We start from the raw sequence: 19,274 nt of genomic DNA, 5'->3' as shown, positions 1-19,274 counted from the left end.
TGCAAAGGTCAGATCTTCTTGTGCTTACTAGTAATTTTTTGTTATTAAGGGAAAACGACATTATTCGATGTTACACGAAAATAGTAAATAAACTGTCCTGTGAGGTACCATTACGTACCTCTCAGGGTGCTTAGGAAAGTAAAGAATGAGAAATGTGGTATTATTTATTAGTTATTGCCCCCATTTTATGGTATCACATACACTTCCTATTGTAAAACCTATGTTACAAATCAATATAAACGTTAGTATTCGCATTCATCCGATGTCGTATTCAGAAGTATTGCTTTCTGGCCGCTTGGGGCGCTGCTATTACGGTGGGTATCAAATCCGAGACGGGGCGTCGCGATGTTCCGTAAGACAGTGTTATAGCAGTGATCGTCAAACCTGGGTATCTTGGGCCGCATATTGCCAATCTTACTATTAACTGGTAGTCTGCATATTATGAGCTTTTAAAAGACTAGCTACTGCAAGGGCACCGTTAAGTTAGCCGCCGGGCCCTAAGTACAGATCGCTAAAAGTCGGCATCATTCAGAACACTTCGAGTCGACTATTCTCTATTTTTTTCTTCTAATAATTTCCGGGTATGCAGGCGGATCCCGTCGAAATTCTGCCACGATATTTCGGCCCAGAGACGTCCGGCCATCATCAGGTGAGTACACAATTACTGAAGAGCCCAGGTGCAGTCGCGGTATTTATCCCGAATCTCGCTCATGTGAAATGTACTGGCATCCTACAGCGCATCCTCAGGTGCTGACATGCGCGGCATAGCCGAGTTGTACGTGCTGCACTCAGTGATGAAAGTAAAAGATCACCTAGTCATTGAGTATCGAATGACGCCGTCGATTCCGCTGTGATTGTATGATTTTAATAACAGGATTCCAATTTTTATCCAGCTGAAGGCCGTTGTCACGATTTATAAGATTATCGGCAAGACGTATTTCCACTGAGTCTTTGATTACAGAATCTCAAAATCTGGAAACCGGAGCTAAAATTTTTGTTCCATTGTATTCCATTGAATGGCCCAAAGAAATACAGTGCTCTGCTACCCTATTTGCTGACACCCTCGGCAACCCCACAGTTGAGACACTTGAATTGCATGACGAAGTGGTGTTGTATATGCGAGTGGGTGGTTAATTAAAAACACAGTAATTATATTTAAAACGTTATTCGATATGAGACAAGTGTATATGCATACTTGAGTTCCTGATTGACGAGATCACCCAAAAATTGTCTCTGGTCTGGACCCTCCCAACGATTGTTGGAGGGTGTTTCCTTTCATACGTTTCACGCAGTACACACCAACGACCATCTGTCCGATGGAGCACAGAAAGTGATCCATCAGAAAAGGTCATCTGTCGCCTCTCTGTAGACGTCCTGTTGCGGTATTGACATGTAAAATCCAGCCTTGGTCGCCGATGAACACCAGATAGCATGGTTGCATGAAATAGGCGCTTGCAGCGGACGCCCATAAGCAGAAACGTTCGCTGAGGAAAGATTACTGGTAGCCCCTTGGTCCATCTGGGCGGTCAGATGCTGAAGAGTTGCTCGTATATTCGCCATACACATCTCCGCAGCTGTCGTTAGCCCTGTCATCTACGACCCGTGGTGTATCACTTTAACCACGACGACAAGCGAACAGGTTACAAACGTAACCGTTTCGGAAATGCATGCACACTTGATCCCACGGATAAACCGCTCTGTATCCGCATTACGACGACCACTGCACTGGTTGCCACATCCCCCAACACGTTTTATACGAGGTACGACTATAATGTAATGAAACTGATGGGAAAAAATGTTGCTTACCGTTTTAGTCAAGTTTAGTGTTGTCCCCTTCAAAGTAGTTCCCTTCTGATTGCATACACTTTCTCCAGCGCTTCTGCCATTGATAACATTTCTGGAACTCATCTTCTGTAATATCCTCCAAGGCCCTTGTCATAGCTTTTTGGACATCTTGTCTTGTTTGAAAATGGTGTCCCTTGACCGCCGTTTTGACTCTTGGAAATAGAAAAAAGTGGCACGGAGCGATATCTGGTGAATAAAGTGACTGTCTTAATACTGAAATTTGTTTTGAGGTTAAAAATTGCTGTACTGACAGAGCTGTATGGGATGGGGCATTATCGTGATGCAGAATCCAATTATCAGCTATGTTGGCACAGACACGAAGAACTCTTTTTACGAAGTCTTTCTAAAATTTCTTTGTAGTAATATTGGTTAACTGCTTTTCCAGAAGGCACCCACTCTTGATGAACAATTCCCTTGGAATCAAAGAAGCACATAAGCATGCATTTCACTTTTGACTTCAACATCCTCTCTGCCTGCACTAAACATTATATGCCAACGAAAAACTTGAGCCTTTGACATAACCTCCTCCCCAAAGCCTTCTGAAGCTTACTGTAAGTTGTCGCGTTTTCACCCAATTTAACGCAAAAAGAAATGGCATACCGTTGCGCAATATTATGCGGTTCCATTTCCGTGATGAGAGACACAAACACGTGTCAACTTAATACAGTACACCTCACGACTGAGCAGTTGCATCTATGTGCCGCTTGGACTAGAAGCAGCTTATAGACCAAGGTCAAAGATATTGTCCCCATGCAAGCCTTCAGGGTCGCCACATCTTGCAAAGAAAATCAGCCTCATTACTTTATTGCCGTACCTCGCATACCCTTCACTGCTAGTGCTGCCACCTGCCGTCTGTGAGTGTTTATTGCACGTTGACGTCGAACATAAGCGGTGATCAAATTAATGTAATTGGACCATGTATGAGAACTACTGTACTGCCAGAGGACCGTACCAATTTTGTTTCACGTCTTCTCTTTTTTTTATCATTCACTTCTAGTATGATAGTAACAGACGAGGTAAACGGCTTGCTGGAATAAGTGGACTTTGGTGAAAGCGCTGAAGCTTTCGGAATGTCTTCGTATTTGCTCTTGCGTAGCTCAGTAACTGCTGTAATGGTTAGTGTCAAACTAACGACGTTATCCTTTGCGTTCTTCACTCGATGCAACCGCAACAACATTGTGCCTGAAGCGGTGTGCACGTCCCTCCGTGGACAGCCACAAGGAACGCGTTTCGTTTATAGTGCGGTGCAAAGTGATCGCTTGTGGCTTGGAGGTCTGAGCACGGAAGGAAGGGGTGGGTATTGCCACGCAACCGTACCAGGTCAGGCAACAAAATTATGCAACGTTGGCAATAGCCGCGTAACTTTGCAATCTCCATAGGCATGCGGCAGGAAGGGCATGTACGAAGCTCTAACCAGCACGGTGCACTTACATGGAACAGATGTCAGTACTTCCAACTTAATGTAGTGTTGTCAATAACCAAAATGACGTGTTTTTGTTTAATAGCAAAAGAAGTGGCACTTCTAAATCCGCACAATATGTAGGACTCCGCAAACCTTTAGAAAGTACATGGTGGATGGTACCAATTACGCTAAATTTTGTTATCCTGGAAACGAAGAAAAGTTACATTTTCAATGGCATATTAAGGGGAGTATAAATGGGCATGTTTTTGTTCAAAAATTTAATTTTTTATGCAGAAACATTATTTGGAATTTTCTGATTAATTTAGTGTATAGTTTATTCAATTCGATTGACTGGAAGACTATTTAATTTAATTAGTTACATGGAACACTTTCAAAAGTTCATAAATCGTTAGTCACTTAAAAATTTATACCTGAAGAATGTAGTGCAAACCTTGCTACATTAATTGGTTGCACTGGCATAATAGTTATGTTCCTTTCTTACGCTGTGCATGCAATACTCCTGGTATAAAGGGTGAAGCAGGAGCTGCTGAAGGCACTGCTTTCTAATGGCAAGATAATTAGGTGTTGTCTGCCAGGCAATACCAACAATCAGCTATCAGAATACTGTCGTGAAGCCTTAAGGAACAACAAAAATAGCCTAGACTGTATGAAAAAGGCCTGTGACAAACTTTTTTCGTATTATATGAACATATGACAACCTGATCCACAACCTCTTTTAAAGGAGTGAAATAAAAATAAAAAAGCTGAATCAGAACTTTAGATGAGTTTACCAAACCGGCCGCGGTGGTCTCGCGGTTCTAGGAGCTCAGTCCGGAACCGCGCGACTGCTACGGTCGCAGGTTCGAATCCTGCCTCGGGCATGGATGTGTGTGATGTCCTTCGGTTAGTTAGGTTTAAGTAGTTCTAAGTTCTAGGGGACTGATGACCGCAGAAGTCAAGTCCCATAGTGCTCAGAGCCATTTTTTTGAGTTTACCAAAAAGAACTGTTTCCCTGAGGCTGTTACGTTGGCTATAAAGCTAGTTTATAGGGATGTGGCAAATCCAGATCTACAGAAGAGCTGTCTAACAGCGAAAATACAATGTCAGTGTGTAGTGTGAACACGAGTACTCAAAATACATTTGCGGGGTCCAATACAGTGAAACTTGGTATGTATCGCGCTATCACATTTACTGATGGTTATAATGATAGACAGTCTTGAAGGAGCTGAGGGTGAAGACTAGTTGGAAAACGGGAGCCATACGGGACGAAATCGGACAAGGAGTGAGTCGACAAGGCTGAGCTTCAAAGCCAAAAACTGTCCATGAAGGCAAGATTTCTGGAGCGGAGGAACAGGATGCATTCGGGGTATGTAGAAGATGAAGATAACTGTGCTACTACGTTTAAGGCATTGTTCCATTAAAATGTGACTTAATTTAAATTAATGTGTAATTGCAACTCCTGAAAAAGAAGTCAGACAAGTTACCAGTTTTCTATGGAACTATAGAAGGTACACTTATTTTTAGCTAATTTACAATTGATTTAAAATACATCTATAGAACGATATAGATTCCTTGTATATTTCCAGTAAAACACATACAAGCTAAAGGATAAATGTGATAAAATGCAACAGAAAAAACTCTACGCTAACTCCCAAAATGTATACTTCAACCAAGCTAGAGTAGTAACCGCACGAAGCTCGTATAAGTAACCTGAGAACATTTCATTAAATTGCATGAAATAGTTCTTGGGAAAATTCCTCATGAAATTGGCAAATTCAAAATTAGCGGAATAGGCATTCATACTCCTCTTAAAGGTAATAGTTGGATGCTAAATGAAAACACCAAGGCGTCTTCCAATAATGGGTAACTTACCTGAATGTTGAGTTACAGTAAACTACTGAACAGATTAAAATTGTGTGCCGGACCGAGACTCGAACTCGAGACCTTTGCTTTTCGCGGGCAAGTCCTATATCGATTGAGTTACCCAAGCATGTGTTTGGGTAGTCTTACCCGCGAAAGGCAAAGGTCCCGATTTCGAGTCTCGGCCGACACACGGTTTTAATCTGCCAGGTTATTTCATATCAGCGCACACGGCGCTGCAGAATGAAAATTCATTCTGGAAACATCTCCCAGGCTGCGCCTAAGCCATGTCTTAGCAATATCTTTTCCTCCGTGAGTGCTAGCCTTGCAAGTTTTGCAGGAGAGCTTCTGTGAAGTTTGGAAGGTAGGAGACGAGGCACTGTCGCAAATAAAGTTGTGGGGAAGGGTAGTGTGTAGTGCTTGGGTAGATCAGTAGATTAGATTAATACTTGTTCCATAGATCATGAATACGACACTTCGTAATGATGTGGAACGTGTCAGGTTAATAAAAGATGTCTGTACAAGAAATTACATTACACAAAATATTGCATGACACTAATGATTAAGTTTTTTTTTTTTTTACTTAGTTTATATCTAAAATTTCAGCCAATGAGTAGAAGGAGTTGTCATCTAGAAAAGCTTTTAATTTATTTTTAAATGTTAGTTGGCTATCTGTCAGTCGGTAGACCACTTGCCCGCAAAAGGCAGAGGTCCGCGTTCGAGTCTCGATCCGGCATACAGTTTTAATCTATACCAGCGCGCATACCACTGCAAGGTGAAAATTCATTCTACTGAAAACTACGTTGTAAAATCATCTTTGGACAACTGATATAATTCAGTGGCGCTATTTTACTGTTCAAACATAACAAATTGGCGTAACTTTGCTGATCGCAACGCCAACAGCTATGCTATCACACAGTTGCAGAGGACTGGGCAGTATTCTTAGCCACAGACATGAAGTATCCAATGCAGTCAGCCAAGCAGTAAATCGGGGAAAACACGAGAATAACATGCCCTGTTCTCTTAATTTTTTGCATGAACATCACTGTCTTAGATTCGCAGATAATAATATAAAAGTAGTTTGAGGTCCAAGTAATTTCAACAACAACGGGCGCTCACGTAGCATTTTAAGTACTGTACGGGTAAATCACATCTTTACAATTAATGTGACTGCCGCGTGGTCTTAGGCTCATTGTCACGGTTCGCGCGGCTCCCACTGCCGTAGGTTCGGGACCTCCCTCGGGCATGGGTGTTTCTGTGTTGGCCCTAATGTAAGTTAGATTAAGAAGTGTGTAAGCCCAGAGACCGATAACCTCAGCAGTTTGGTCCCATAGGAACTTACCACAAATTTTGTATGTGACTTGTAAGGGATAGGAAGGCAGACGGTATCGTATTGAAACATCAGCATGCAGCTCATCACAATGTTTGAAATGAACTTACATTCAGTTAATATTTTAGAATTAAAAACTGCTCTGCGAAATTAAGGCCGAAACTAGTTAGAAGACAGAAAGCAGATAGGCTACTTCAAGGTAGGCCTAGGCGCTTCAGTCCGGAACCGCGCGACTGTTACGGTCGCAGGTTCGAATCCTGCCTGGGGCATGGATGTGTGTGATGTCCTTCGGTTAGTTAGGTTTACGTAATTGTAAGTTCTATGGGACTGATGACCTCAGATGTTAAGGACCATAGTGCTCAGAGCCATTTGAACCACTTTTAACGAGGCAGGCCCACGAATCTCAACAGTGGCACATAGGGCCGCTGGTGTTTATCATAGTGTATATAAATGATGGAATGCACAACGTCGGCAGCCCCACGACGCTGTTCTGGATGATGCTGTTATGCTGTTGCACATTCGGAAGTTTCAACGCCAGAAAATTGGCGCGACATACAAGGGGACCTGTAGAGGATTGATGCTTGGTGCAGTGACTGACGGTAACCCAAATTAAATAAACGTAACGTACTGCGCATGAATAGACAGAAAAGGTCTGTGACGGTTCGATCATACCATTGGCAATAGATCGTTGGAAATGTTATGAACCGTAAAATATCTACAAATATTCGTTCGGAATGACCACATGGTAATTGTAGGAAAAGCGAATGGCAGGCTGAGATTCATTGGGTGAATCTAAAGGTAGGATTAATGGAATGGCAAGAAGAGTTCTGTAGACGAATGGGGCGTTTCTTGGTGGGTTCGTTAGGTAAGCGCGACAGCATTTTGCACATGCTCATGAAGTCCATTTTTTAACAAGAACTCCGCGAACAGCTGTATTTTGAACCAATTTCATTAAGGCACTACCTGTTTCATTGATTGTAGCCACAATATAAGGTGCACATAAACATCAAAATAAGGTAAACAACATGGAAAAAATATAGACGTCCCAACCTACTTAGTTAAAACCATAATGTCCGTATGACAGCAACTCAATGAATAACATCTGCATATAAACATTAAAATACGTGAACAACATGGAGCATATAGATGGCCCAACCTCGATAGTTAAAACCATGATGTCCGTACGGCGAATAGCCAATGTATAAAAAGTTGGGCGACAGCGAACATCCAGTGCCATGCAATGCAATTATCGCTAACAATGGAAAACGAGAAGCGGCGTCCCAAACGAGTTGCGCACGCAAGAGCCACCTCCTTTGATGAACCGACACAACGCGGAACTCGTTCGTTGTTGCGCAGAGCGGCGCGGTTTGACGTCCACACCGGCCCTGTGCGAAACCTCTTCTTTGGTTTAGCGCGAGTGCATGCGTCCAGTGTGTCCTGTGGTTGTTGCGGCTCGGTAGGTTGGCTCTGTTGTGCTGACTTGCTAGCGCGTCCTTGATACATGGCATTGGATGTTTCCCGTCGCCCAACTTGACTCCGCTACGGCCATTAAGGTTTTAACTAAGTTGGGCCTTCTACATTTTCCACCGTGTTGTTTACCATGTGCCAATGTTAATGTGAACCTGATGATGTGACTAAAAGTTACGAATCTGGTAGTGCTTTGATAAAGCAGATAAAAGCACAGCTGTTTGTCGAGTTCTTGCTGCAAAATGTACTTCCTGAGCTGTGGATGCCCTGACAACAGAGTCGTTTGTCGACATGATCAGTTCAAGATGCAACGGGATGGGCATTGTAAAGGGTGTAACTAATTCCTTTTACAAACTCTGAGTAATGGCTTTTTACACCAAAACAAGTAAATTCGTTACTGTGAAGCACGTCTCTTTTACTGCAAGGAAGAAGCATCCAGTAAACATGGGCTTTAAAATACAAATCTTAAGAGCTATGAGGACTTGGTCAGTAGAAGAGACGTGTTTCACAGTATCGAACATGAACAAGTGCTCGTAACTCGTACGGTATGCATTTTAGAGCACATATTTACTAGACATTTTCTTCTTTTGTGTAAAAGAACTTTTCAAGGTCTGTACGAGGATTTTAGTTGTACAGTGTACACCATGGAGAAATTTACTTTTAAAAATTCCTATATAGTACGTTTCAAGAAGAGTCAACCAAGCATATTACTCCCTCCCCCACATATCTAACGAAAAGACCAGGGCAAGGGCGTCATATGTAGGTTAACCAACGATCGTTCTGCCCAATCATCATTGTGTGTTGGGGGAAGGGGAAGATGATAATGGCACTCTACGTACCCTCCGCAATACATACTGAAATAGCTTTGGTATAGGTGTAGCGCACCGAAATCCGGATATTAAGAACTTAACTTCACTGCGGGCTCAATGATGTCAGTGTGAAGACAAATTTTTTCTCTTTAGCATCCCTGTGGCTATAGTTGGGCCTTACGGGTTTTAAACACGGCGCACTCTGGGAGGGCTTCTGTGGACCGGATGATCAAGTAACAAGTTCCGGCAATGGGCTAAAAAGATAAAGGTGTCATCAAACCCTAAGGTTAGCTTGAACACCACTGCGCTTGACAAAGCGTTGTTATTTTGGAGGTGGTATACCCTTACCATCCTCAAACTTCTGAAATGACTGTCCCAGGAAGTTACAGCGAAAAAAGTTTTCAACTTCTATCACAAGTCAAAGTTCATTTTTCGTAAGTAGTTCTGCCCACCAAGGCAAAAATGTGACAAAATTTGCAACGGGCGGCTAGTAGTCATCAGATGACATTATCACTCCTTTCAGACGTTCGTAAAAATACAGAAGTTATATCACAAGCAGATTTTATAGCAGGAACGTTAGTGTAACCTGTCCTACCTAGCATTCCGTCAATCACGGTTTGCCATACATCCACTAACTGAAGACTCTTTCATTGCATTGCCGCAAAACTACGGCGTCTTTTAGTATTGTGATTTAAAAACAAAAAAAAAAATAACTTTCCCAGTTCATGTAAACACAAACCCTCCTGCCCTCTTTTCGCACAAACACGCCATTTTCACTAACTAGTTAACACGATAAGAAATCACAATTTCCTTCGGTTTCGTTTCCATGTCTTACAATTACAGTGAGATAAAAAAAAACTTTTTCCACGGACACTGAGTCTTAGCCACGATAAAAATATTGCAACTTCAAGAGTGACTTTTCACATTGGCAGCTAAAAAAATTAAAATAACTTGAAATCATTAACGTTAAACACTGGAAGAGAAGCTTTTCGTTGACGGAATACTGACTTTATGAGACTTCAAAGTACCTGCAGTTCTGAACACCGCATGGACTTCTTTGGTGCACAATTATTTTGCTTTCTGTGATGGTGTATTCTATTGGCGACTCGCCCATCGATATGCACGAGGAATACGTGAACGTCCTGAAGCGCGATGGCGTGACTTGTTTACAAACAAACGTGCCATACGAAAACCCAAGTACATACTATATAAAGTACCGTAGAACTTCTGTTGTGCCATCAACAGCAAGGCTTACAACAGCGCAGGTGCACCAAAACATTGTGTGAAGAACGCTGTCAGACCCGTACCGGCGATACGTGTAGTGACACAAATAATACCAAAACTTTACCTTGTCTGGATGATATTATTAAGAACAATAAATGAACAGTGCCAACTGCAATTGCTGACTGTTCAATTTAACATAACATGTCTTTTCCCGCAAAATGTTAACAGTATTTGGCAACGCAGAGGCATGTATAATAATGAGTTGCAAGTATAATAATGAGTTACCAGACCATCTAAGAAAAATCTCCTAGCCAGTACAACTATAATTCTGATGTCTCCTACCTTACTCCCATACGAGATTCCAGGACAGACAGACGACGACGACGCTGGATTCGCGGCGAATCGCACGACTGCAGCACTGAATACTCTCACAACTTTCCTGCTCGGAGGCCGGGCATGGACTGCAGCCAAGTTTCCCGCGCGCGACAACTGCAGCCTCTGACGGCCGTTTTTCCAACTACGTATGACGTCACAGCAGCTGAGCGGTCTCGCAGCTGAGCGTACCACCACTTTCTGTTTTATGAGATGTAGAACAGACGTGTTGCTGCTCGGAGGTTTCAATAAGCCGTTACTGTGGCATATAGCATGCAATGGTAAATAATTTAGTTATATTCCGATATCAATCGCAGAGGATCTTGTGTCTTTATCTGCAAAAAGACCATACGATCAATTCCTTCTACATGTTATCCGCCAATTTTTCGAGTTAGGTGCATCGTTCTGCAGTTGCAGTGAAGAATAACAATGCTGCCATCGACAACATAGCCTTTCGAACTTGCCTCTGTTTTGGTAGTAATCGTCGTAACTAATCAATATTTGCGAAGTTTGAAGTTTCAACTGGAGGTAAGACGTGTGTGTGCTCTATTCTGGATCTATTTCCATAATTTTGTCTTAAAGCCAGAATGAACAGAAAATTACACATAAATTATGATATAGTAGCAAATACGCTACGTATAGAATTCCCGTAACGAAAGCATGAGTCCCAAACGTTAATACATATCATAGCTGGTTATGCCTACTTCAGTTGTAAATACAGGTTGGTCCATTGATGGTGACAGAGCCAAATACCTCACGAAATGAGCGTCAAACGAAAAAACTACAAAAAACGAAACTTGCATAGCTCAATGCATTTGGCAATACGTATAACGACATTCCTCTCAACAGCGAGTAGTTCACCTTCCGTAATGTTCGCACATGCATTGACAATGCGCTGACGCATGTTGTCGGTGGATCACGATAGCAAATATCCTTCAACTTTCCCCACAAATATGCTATTCAATACCGCTTCAACTGCACGCGAGCTATGTGCCGGACATCCATCATGTTGGAAATACATCGCCATTCTGTCATGCAGTGAAACATCTTGTAGTAACATCGGTAGAACATTACGTAGGAAATCAGCATACATTGCACCATTTAGATTACCATCGAAAAAATGGGAGCCAATTATCCTTCTTCCCATAATGTCGCACCATACATTAATCCGCCAAGGTGGCTAATGTTCCACTTGTCGCAGCCATCGTGGATTTTCGGTTGTCCAGTAGTGTATATTATGCCGGTTTACGTTGCCGCTGTTGGTGAATGACGCTTCGTTAATAGAACGTGTGCAAAAAATCTGTCATCGTCCCGTAATTTCTCTTGTGCCCAGTGGTAGAACTGTACACGACGTTCAAAGTCGTCGCCATGCAATTCCTGGTGCATAGAAATATAGTACGGGTGCAATCGATGTTGATGTAGCATTCTCAACACCGACGTTTTTGAAATTCCCGATTCTCGCGCAATTTGTCTGCTACTGATGTGCGGATTAGCCGCGACAACAGCTTAAACACCTACATGAGCATCATCATTTGTTGCAGGTCGTGGTTGACGTTACACATGTGGCTGAACACTTCTGTTTCCTTAAATAACGTAACTATCCGACGAACGGTCCGGGCACTTGGATGATGTCGTCCAGAATACCGTGTTGCATAGATAGCACATGCCCGTTGGGCATTTTGATCACAATAGCCATACATCAACACGATATCGACCTTTTCCGCAATTGGTAAACGGTCCATTTTAACACACGGAATGTATCACGAAGCAAATTCCGTCTGCACTGGCGGAATGTCGCGTGATACCTCGTACTTATACGTTTGTGACTATTACAGCGCCATCTATCACAAAGCGAAAAATGTGGTACAACTAAAAATTCACAATAGCCATACATCAACACGATATCGACCTTTTCCGCAATTGGTAAACGGTCCATTTTAACACACGGAATGTATCACGAAGCAAATTCCGTCTGCACTGGCGGAATGTCGCGTGATACCTCGTACTTATACGTTTGTGACTATTACAGCGCCATCTATCACAAAGCGAAAAATGTGGTACAACTAAAAATTCATATTTCTTTACGTACTACACGAATATGTAATAAAAAATGGGGGTTCCTATTTTAAAAAAACGCAGTTGATATCCCTTTGACCTATAGCAGCGACATCTAGTGGGCCAGCCATAGCGCCATCTGGTTTCCCCCTTCAAGCTAGACAAATTTCGTTCTTTGTAGTTTTTTCGTTTGACACTTGAGATATTCGGCCCGGTCACGATCAATGGACCACCCTGTATTCGCGCCGAGAAAATCAGAGAAATTGGAGCTAATACGGAAGTTTACCTTTTATTTTTTTATTTATTAAGCAGCTTCTGATGTACATCTATGGAGCATGTCAAAGCACATATTTGCTTTCTTAGTTTTCCATTAAAATACATTACAGTTACTGATTCGAACTGCACATTTGTTTAGATAACTGACAGATTTTTGCCTAGCAGATTTCCATAATAGTTACATAACTTTAAGTAGAGTAAGCCAGATTTCATGACTCATGCATATTCTATGTACATGTCTGAAAGAAAATTTAATTGCAGTATTTCTATAGCAGGGTTACATGTTTTAATATGGCATAAAACAGTGAAATATGGCATATATATTCTAGTTCCAGTTATTTTCACATTGATAAAAAGAGTTCTATACCTCCTATTACTTTTCTTTTTCTCCCTTCGTTTGTACATTATTTTATGATCTGCTTGTATACGCCAGTTACTTTCATGTGAAATAAATTCTCTGACTGAATGTAAGGGGCTTCTAATAGTGGCTGTTTGATCGAATGTTTAAACTTCCGATTCGGCAGTAAAGATGAGTGTTGAGAAACAGTTGTTACACCACACATACCATGGCCTGCGGAATATGAATGTAGCAGTAGTAGAACTAAGTAGTAGTGGTATTAGTAGTAGTAGTAGTAGTAGCCAGAACAGTTTTATTATGCTTAGATCACTTTTACAAGCATACTGAACATGTCATGATATTACAATGTAACAAAAAAAAAATGAAGTAATTCGCATACACTGACATTTAACAGACTTACAGGTCTAGAATGAGAAGGATTCATCTACATCTACATGACTACTCTGCAATTCACATTTAAGTGCTTGGCAGAGGGTTCATCGAACCACAATCATACTATCTCTCTACTATTCCACTCCCGAACAGCGAGCGGGAAAAACGAACACCTAAACCTTTCTGTTCGAGCTCTGATTTCTCTTATTTTATTTTGATGATCATTCCTACCTATGTAGGTTGGGCTCAACAAAATATTTTCGCATTCGGAAGAGAAAGTTGGTGACTGAAATTTCGTAAGAAGGTATCGCCGCGACGAAAAACGTCTATGCTGTAATGACTTCCATCCCAACTCGTGTATCATATCTGCCACACTCTCTCCCCTATAACTCGATAATACAAAACGAGCTGCCCTTCTTTGCACCCTTTCGATGTCCTCCGTCAATCCCTCCTGGTAAGGATCCCACACCGCGCAGCAATATTCTAACAGAGGACGAACGAGTGTAGTGTAAGCTGTCTCTTTAGTGGACTTGTTGCATCTTCTAAGTGTCCTGCCAATGAAACGCAACCTTTGGCTCGCCTTCCCGACAATATTATCTATGTGGTCCTCCCAACTGAAGTTGTTTGTAATTTTAACACCCAGGTACTTAGTTGAATTGACAGCCTTGAGAATTGTACTATTTATCGAGTAATCGAATTCCAACGGATTTCTTTTGGAACTCATGTGGATCATCTCACACTTTTCGTTATTTAGCGTCAACTGCCACCTGACACACCGTACAGCAATCTTTTCTAAATCGCTTTGCAGCTGATACTGGTCTTCGGATGACCTTACTAGACGGTAAATTACAGCATCATCTGCGAACAACCTAAGAGAACTGCTCAGATTGTCACCCAGGTCATTTATATAGATCAGGAACAGTGGAGGTCCCAGGACGCTTCCCTGGGGAACACCTGATATCACTTGGTCAGGTATTAGGCGGCGGCCATATAGTGGGTGATTTTTTTCCATCGAGTACAGGCTCTAGGGATTGACCGATGAGAGGATATGGAACAAAAAAAGGTCTAATGAATTTATGTCCGGAAATACATGGTTTCCATTGTAGAGACCAATTATTCAATCAGACCTTGTTACAGAGACTGCGGTCTAATACATGTTGTACCACACATACGCAGTTACAGTATGCATGGATTCCTCCTAGAGGGTGGGACTGTTCCTCATTCGTCATGCCCTAGCGCCCTCTCCTGGTAATGTTGTGTCCGGTTCACTTCTGTTGCTGACTCTACTTGTAGTGGATGCCATACGGCGTTGTACACAATGGAGAGCTTGCCGACGTGGCGTTTGCTTACGGAAATGCAGACGGCAACTGCGCAGGGCGACAAGGTTGCATCAGGAGACCTACCGACGCTAACCACGGCATTCAATGTTTAGAACGGTCTTTTCACGTAGCAGGAAATAATGAGGGAGGTACTTGAAATGTTCTGACTCTAGACTTGGAAGCAAATGCGATTAACACCGTGGAAGGCGACCGAAATATCAGTACCTGGCATTTGGCCCACCAGTGCAGGGTAAGCCAGACGACGGAGTGTAACATTCTCCATGACAAGTGTTACTACCCTTATCACTTACAGCTTGTGAAGGGTTTACTAGCGACAGACTCTCCACATCCGTAGCAGTCTTGTCATGGGTTTCTTCACCAGGCAAACACAATTCCGAGATTTGTGTCATCCGTCTCATTCACAGATGAGGCCACCTTTACGCAAAGTGGTGTCTTCAACTTTCGTAAAAATTGTAAGTAGGCTGTTTAGGGTTTTATATTGGTAACGCCACGTAACGCTCTGTATGAAAATCACTGGCTGTGCTGTGTGCAGTCTGTGGCTGGTGGGCATTGTGGAAATGTCGCTATTGTAGTGTTGGGCAGTTGGCAGCGAGTAGCGTTGCGCAGTTGGAGGTGAGCCGCCAGCAGTGGTGGATGTGGGGAGAGAGATGGCGGAGTTTTGAGAGCGGATGATCTGGACGTGTGTCCAGCATAGACAGTAAATTTGTAAGACTGGATGACTGATATATATTATGACTTTTGAACACTATTAAGGTAAATCCATTGTTTGTTCTCTATCAAAATCTCTCATTTGCTAACTATGCCTATCAGTAGTTAGTGCCTTCAGTAGTTAGAATCTTTTATTTAGCTGGCAGTAGTGGAGCTCTCTGTACTGCAGTAGTTCGAGTAACGAAGATTTTTGTGAGCTAAGTGAGTCATGAAAGGTATAGGTTATTGTTACTCAGGGCCATTCTTTTGTAGAGATTATTGAAAGTCAGATTGCGTTGCGCTAAAAATATTGTTTGTCAGTTTAGTGTTGATCAGAATAGGTAAAGAGCGAAATGTCTGAGTACGTTCAGTTCTGCTCAGCTGTTTGAAAATCAAATAATGTAAGTGGTTTATCAACACAGTATGTAAGAGGCCCATAATTAAAGAATTTGTTGCTAGCGTAGTCGAGCTGATGTAATTTCGATGTATTGCTCACGCGCTGCCTGCGATATGTAAGCTAGAAGAGAATCTGAGACCAAAGAGCAGTGTTGACTGCAGTAGGAACTGTGTGGCAGTAGTAGTTAGTTGTTGCTAGCGAGCAGTCTGGTCTGTTGTATCGTGTTGGCTGGGCCGGTCGTGTGCAGCGATGGCGGAGCCTGAGCGTTGTAGGATAAGGTAAAACCAGCCTAGCGCATATATAGTATTGTTACATCAAGTCCCATGTAAATGTTTTAAAAAATCTGTTAATAATAATCTTTCTCATAAAAAGTAAGTTTTGGCATTTATATCAATTTAAAGAATTCACTAATTTCTCCAATCCTTGGCAATCCCGATTATTGAAAAGAAAAGTCAGTTCTTTCCTTTTTTATAAGACAAATCTATCGGCCAGCATTGCACTTAGCTGCGCCAGGAAAATTTCTTATAGGAGCAGATATATACGCGTTATCCGGCGATCTAATTAAGGTAAGATTTTTCAGTTTATTCAGAATGATGTATCAGGGCCAAGACGCAGCATTGCTGACGTCCAAAATTTACCAGGGTAAATTGACTGTCAATTATTGAAAGGTTATAGGTTTGCCACATTGTATATTTTCACTGTTGGGTAGTTACGCTAAATGAGAGTATTATTCATATTATTATTTTATATTTTGTGGGGAGGTTACAAGTAATTCACTAATTTTTGTAAGGGACGTTTCATACAGGGATAGTATGCAGAGCCTACATGACTTGTCGACATCGCATCTCCAGCATCGGTAAAGTCGGGATGTATCGGCCGGGATAATTGACGAGCGTATTTTTGGAGTAGTCTTCCTCCCACGTCGCGTAACAGGCCGAAACTATCGGCGTTTATTGCAGGTGACTTGCCTCCCCTGCTACAAGAAGTGCCATTGATGATTCGAAGGGTTATGTGGCTGCAACATAATGGTGCACCAGTCCATTTTGCCTTTACTGTCCGGTCGCACCTGAATCGTGTCTTCCCTGGTGGATGGATTGCATGAGGGGGTCCATTTGCATGACCCGCTCGTTCACCTGAATTCAAACAGAGCGATTTATGCTTAGGGGGCCATCTCAGAAGTATCGGGTATGCAGAGTCCATTTCAGATGTGGAGACATTGGAGCAGCGTATTCATGCTGCATTTGACACTGTTCGGATGCAGCCTGGGCGATGTGTAGGTGTGAGACAGAACATGCTATTGCACGTACACCCATGCACTGAGGCACATGGAAACCATTTTCAACATACTGCAACTGTGGTTGCATTTCCGGAGATAAGTTCATCAGGCCTTTTTTTCCCCGCACCTCCCATCTATCAATCCCTAGAGTTTGTACACAGTGGATGGATTGGATGAGGGGTCCATTTGCATGACCTGCTCGTTCACCGGAATTAAAACAGAGCGATTTCTGCTTAGGGGGCCATCTCAGAAGTATCGTGTATGCAGAGCCCATTTCAGATGTGGAGACATTGGAGCAGTGTATTCATGCTGCATTTGACACTGTTCGGATGCAGCCTGGGCGATGTGTAGGTGTGAGACAGAACACGCTATTGCACGTACACCCATGCACTGAGGCACATGGAAACCATTTTCAACATACTGCAACTGTGGTTGCATTTCCGGAGATAAGTTCATCAGTCCTTTTTTTTCCCCGCACCTCCCATCTATCAATCCCTAGAGTTTGTACACAGTGGAAAAAACTCACCCTGTATTGGGAACAATCCCAGTATTTTCCTGAAGTAATTTAAGGAAACTCTTGAAAATCTAAATCAGTATGATCAGAGGAAGACTGGAGCGCCTACCCTCCTGAATACAAGTCCAGTCTGTTTAAAAGAGTGCTAGCTGATTCGGTTTTTCCCTAGTACGCAATACCGTTATGTAAAGAAATTTAATAAAGTTAATTTCTTTCTCATTTCCAGTCACTATACACACATAGTTTCATAATGTAACACTGAATACAATATCAATTGATATCAAGACCAAAGCGACGAAGATTAGTTTCCATTTCTTTGTACCACAACGTTCCATATGCTAGGCTGAAAAACTCTCGGCATTCCCCTATGAGTGAGATGTTGAGCTGAAGACGAGAATACAGTATTAGAATTATAAATTTCATAACGTTGGGAGTAAATATTTCCAGAAAAGAAAAAAAGGAAAGAAGAAACATAGTACGAAAGTGTTATGTGAAAAGACGTTTTGTTTTATAGTTGTTATTTATTTGTGTTCGATTTTTTTCCACACTTATACTCTGTTTTATCTAAGTACTCCTTCACTGTATAAAACGTGTTGCTTAACAGGTATTTTTCAACTGCTTTGTTAAATAAGTTTGTTTCAGCAGTCTCTTTAATCTTCTTGGACAATTTATTGCACTGTTTTATTCCTTGTTTGTCTGTGGTATTCCCACAGTGGCAACGCCAGTTTCCATCAGATCATCGAATGCAAGCACTGTCGGATTTGGCTAGCACTTGGATGGGTGACCATCCATGGCTGCCAAGTACTGTTGGCAAGTGGGGTACACTTAGCTGTTGTGGGCCCACTTGAGAAGCTATGCGATTGAAAAGTATCGCCTCTGTTCACGAAGACCTACAATGGCCGGATGAGCGGTGTGCTGACCACATACCCCTCCATATCCGCCCCCAATGATCCCTCTCGGCTGTAGATGACACGGCTGTCGGTCGGCGCCGTTGTACCTTCCAAGGCCTTGTCGGACAGAGGTTAGTTTTTTTTATTGCTTGGTAGAGTGTGATGTTTTGAGTTTTATGTGTATTCTTTCGTGGTAAATATAAATTCAGTTTAGATATCGTTTCATGGTCATCGACAGAGCTGTCTATGCAGTAAATTTCAGTGTTATTTTTTATGTGTGACTGACTGGGAAAAGTACTCACGTGGTATAGTTCAAATCCCCAATGTTTTGAACAGATCTTTATAATGAGTTCGACTACCATTTCTGGTTATTATCCTTATGGTCCCTTTTCTGTAGTTTGAAAAATGTGCCGATATTCTGTGCACTTGTTTACCAGAAAAGAATTCCATAGGTAAGAAATAGTTGTAGAGTGCACATTAAACATAAGGGACAGTCAAATGAAAACGAGACAGATGGGGAAAAGTAAGTAAATAGTTTATCATTTCCAAAGTAATTATCACAATGAAACTTCTTGATTGATTAAAACTGTATGCCGGACCGAGACTCGACATCAAGGCCTTCACCTTTTGCAAGTGCACTATCGACTAGGGCTACCCATTTAGTGAACTACCAAAGGAAATTAAAAGAATATGAAAATTCCAAATGTTCAAAAAAGAACCTTATAAATGCTAATTAGCAAGAATTTTTATTGTGTGATGAAATACCTAAATCATCATCATTCAGAATAAAAACGCCTATA

The 19,274-nt window shown here is 42.0% G+C and overlaps 1 protein-coding gene across 1 annotated transcript in view; it reads right to left on the bottom strand.

The window, feature by feature from the left end:
* LOC126281428 (protein inscuteable homolog) overlaps window positions 1–10,424 on the bottom strand; it is a 206,539-nt gene extending 196,115 nt beyond the window's left edge. The window contains exon 1 of the mRNA XM_049980380.1: window positions 10,280–10,424. Within this exon, the coding sequence (XP_049836337.1) occupies window positions 10,280–10,290 (11 nt within the window). The 5' untranslated portion in view covers window positions 10,291–10,424. The remainder of the gene's footprint in view (window positions 1–10,279) is intronic.
* Window positions 10,425–19,274: the final 8,850 nt, after the last annotated feature.

This window comes from Schistocerca gregaria, chromosome 7, assembly GCF_023897955.1.
Source record: "Schistocerca gregaria isolate iqSchGreg1 chromosome 7, iqSchGreg1.2, whole genome shotgun sequence".
NCBI classification, from domain to species: domain Eukaryota; kingdom Metazoa; phylum Arthropoda; class Insecta; order Orthoptera; family Acrididae; genus Schistocerca; species Schistocerca gregaria.
This window is presented reverse-complemented; position numbering and strand designations above follow the sequence as displayed.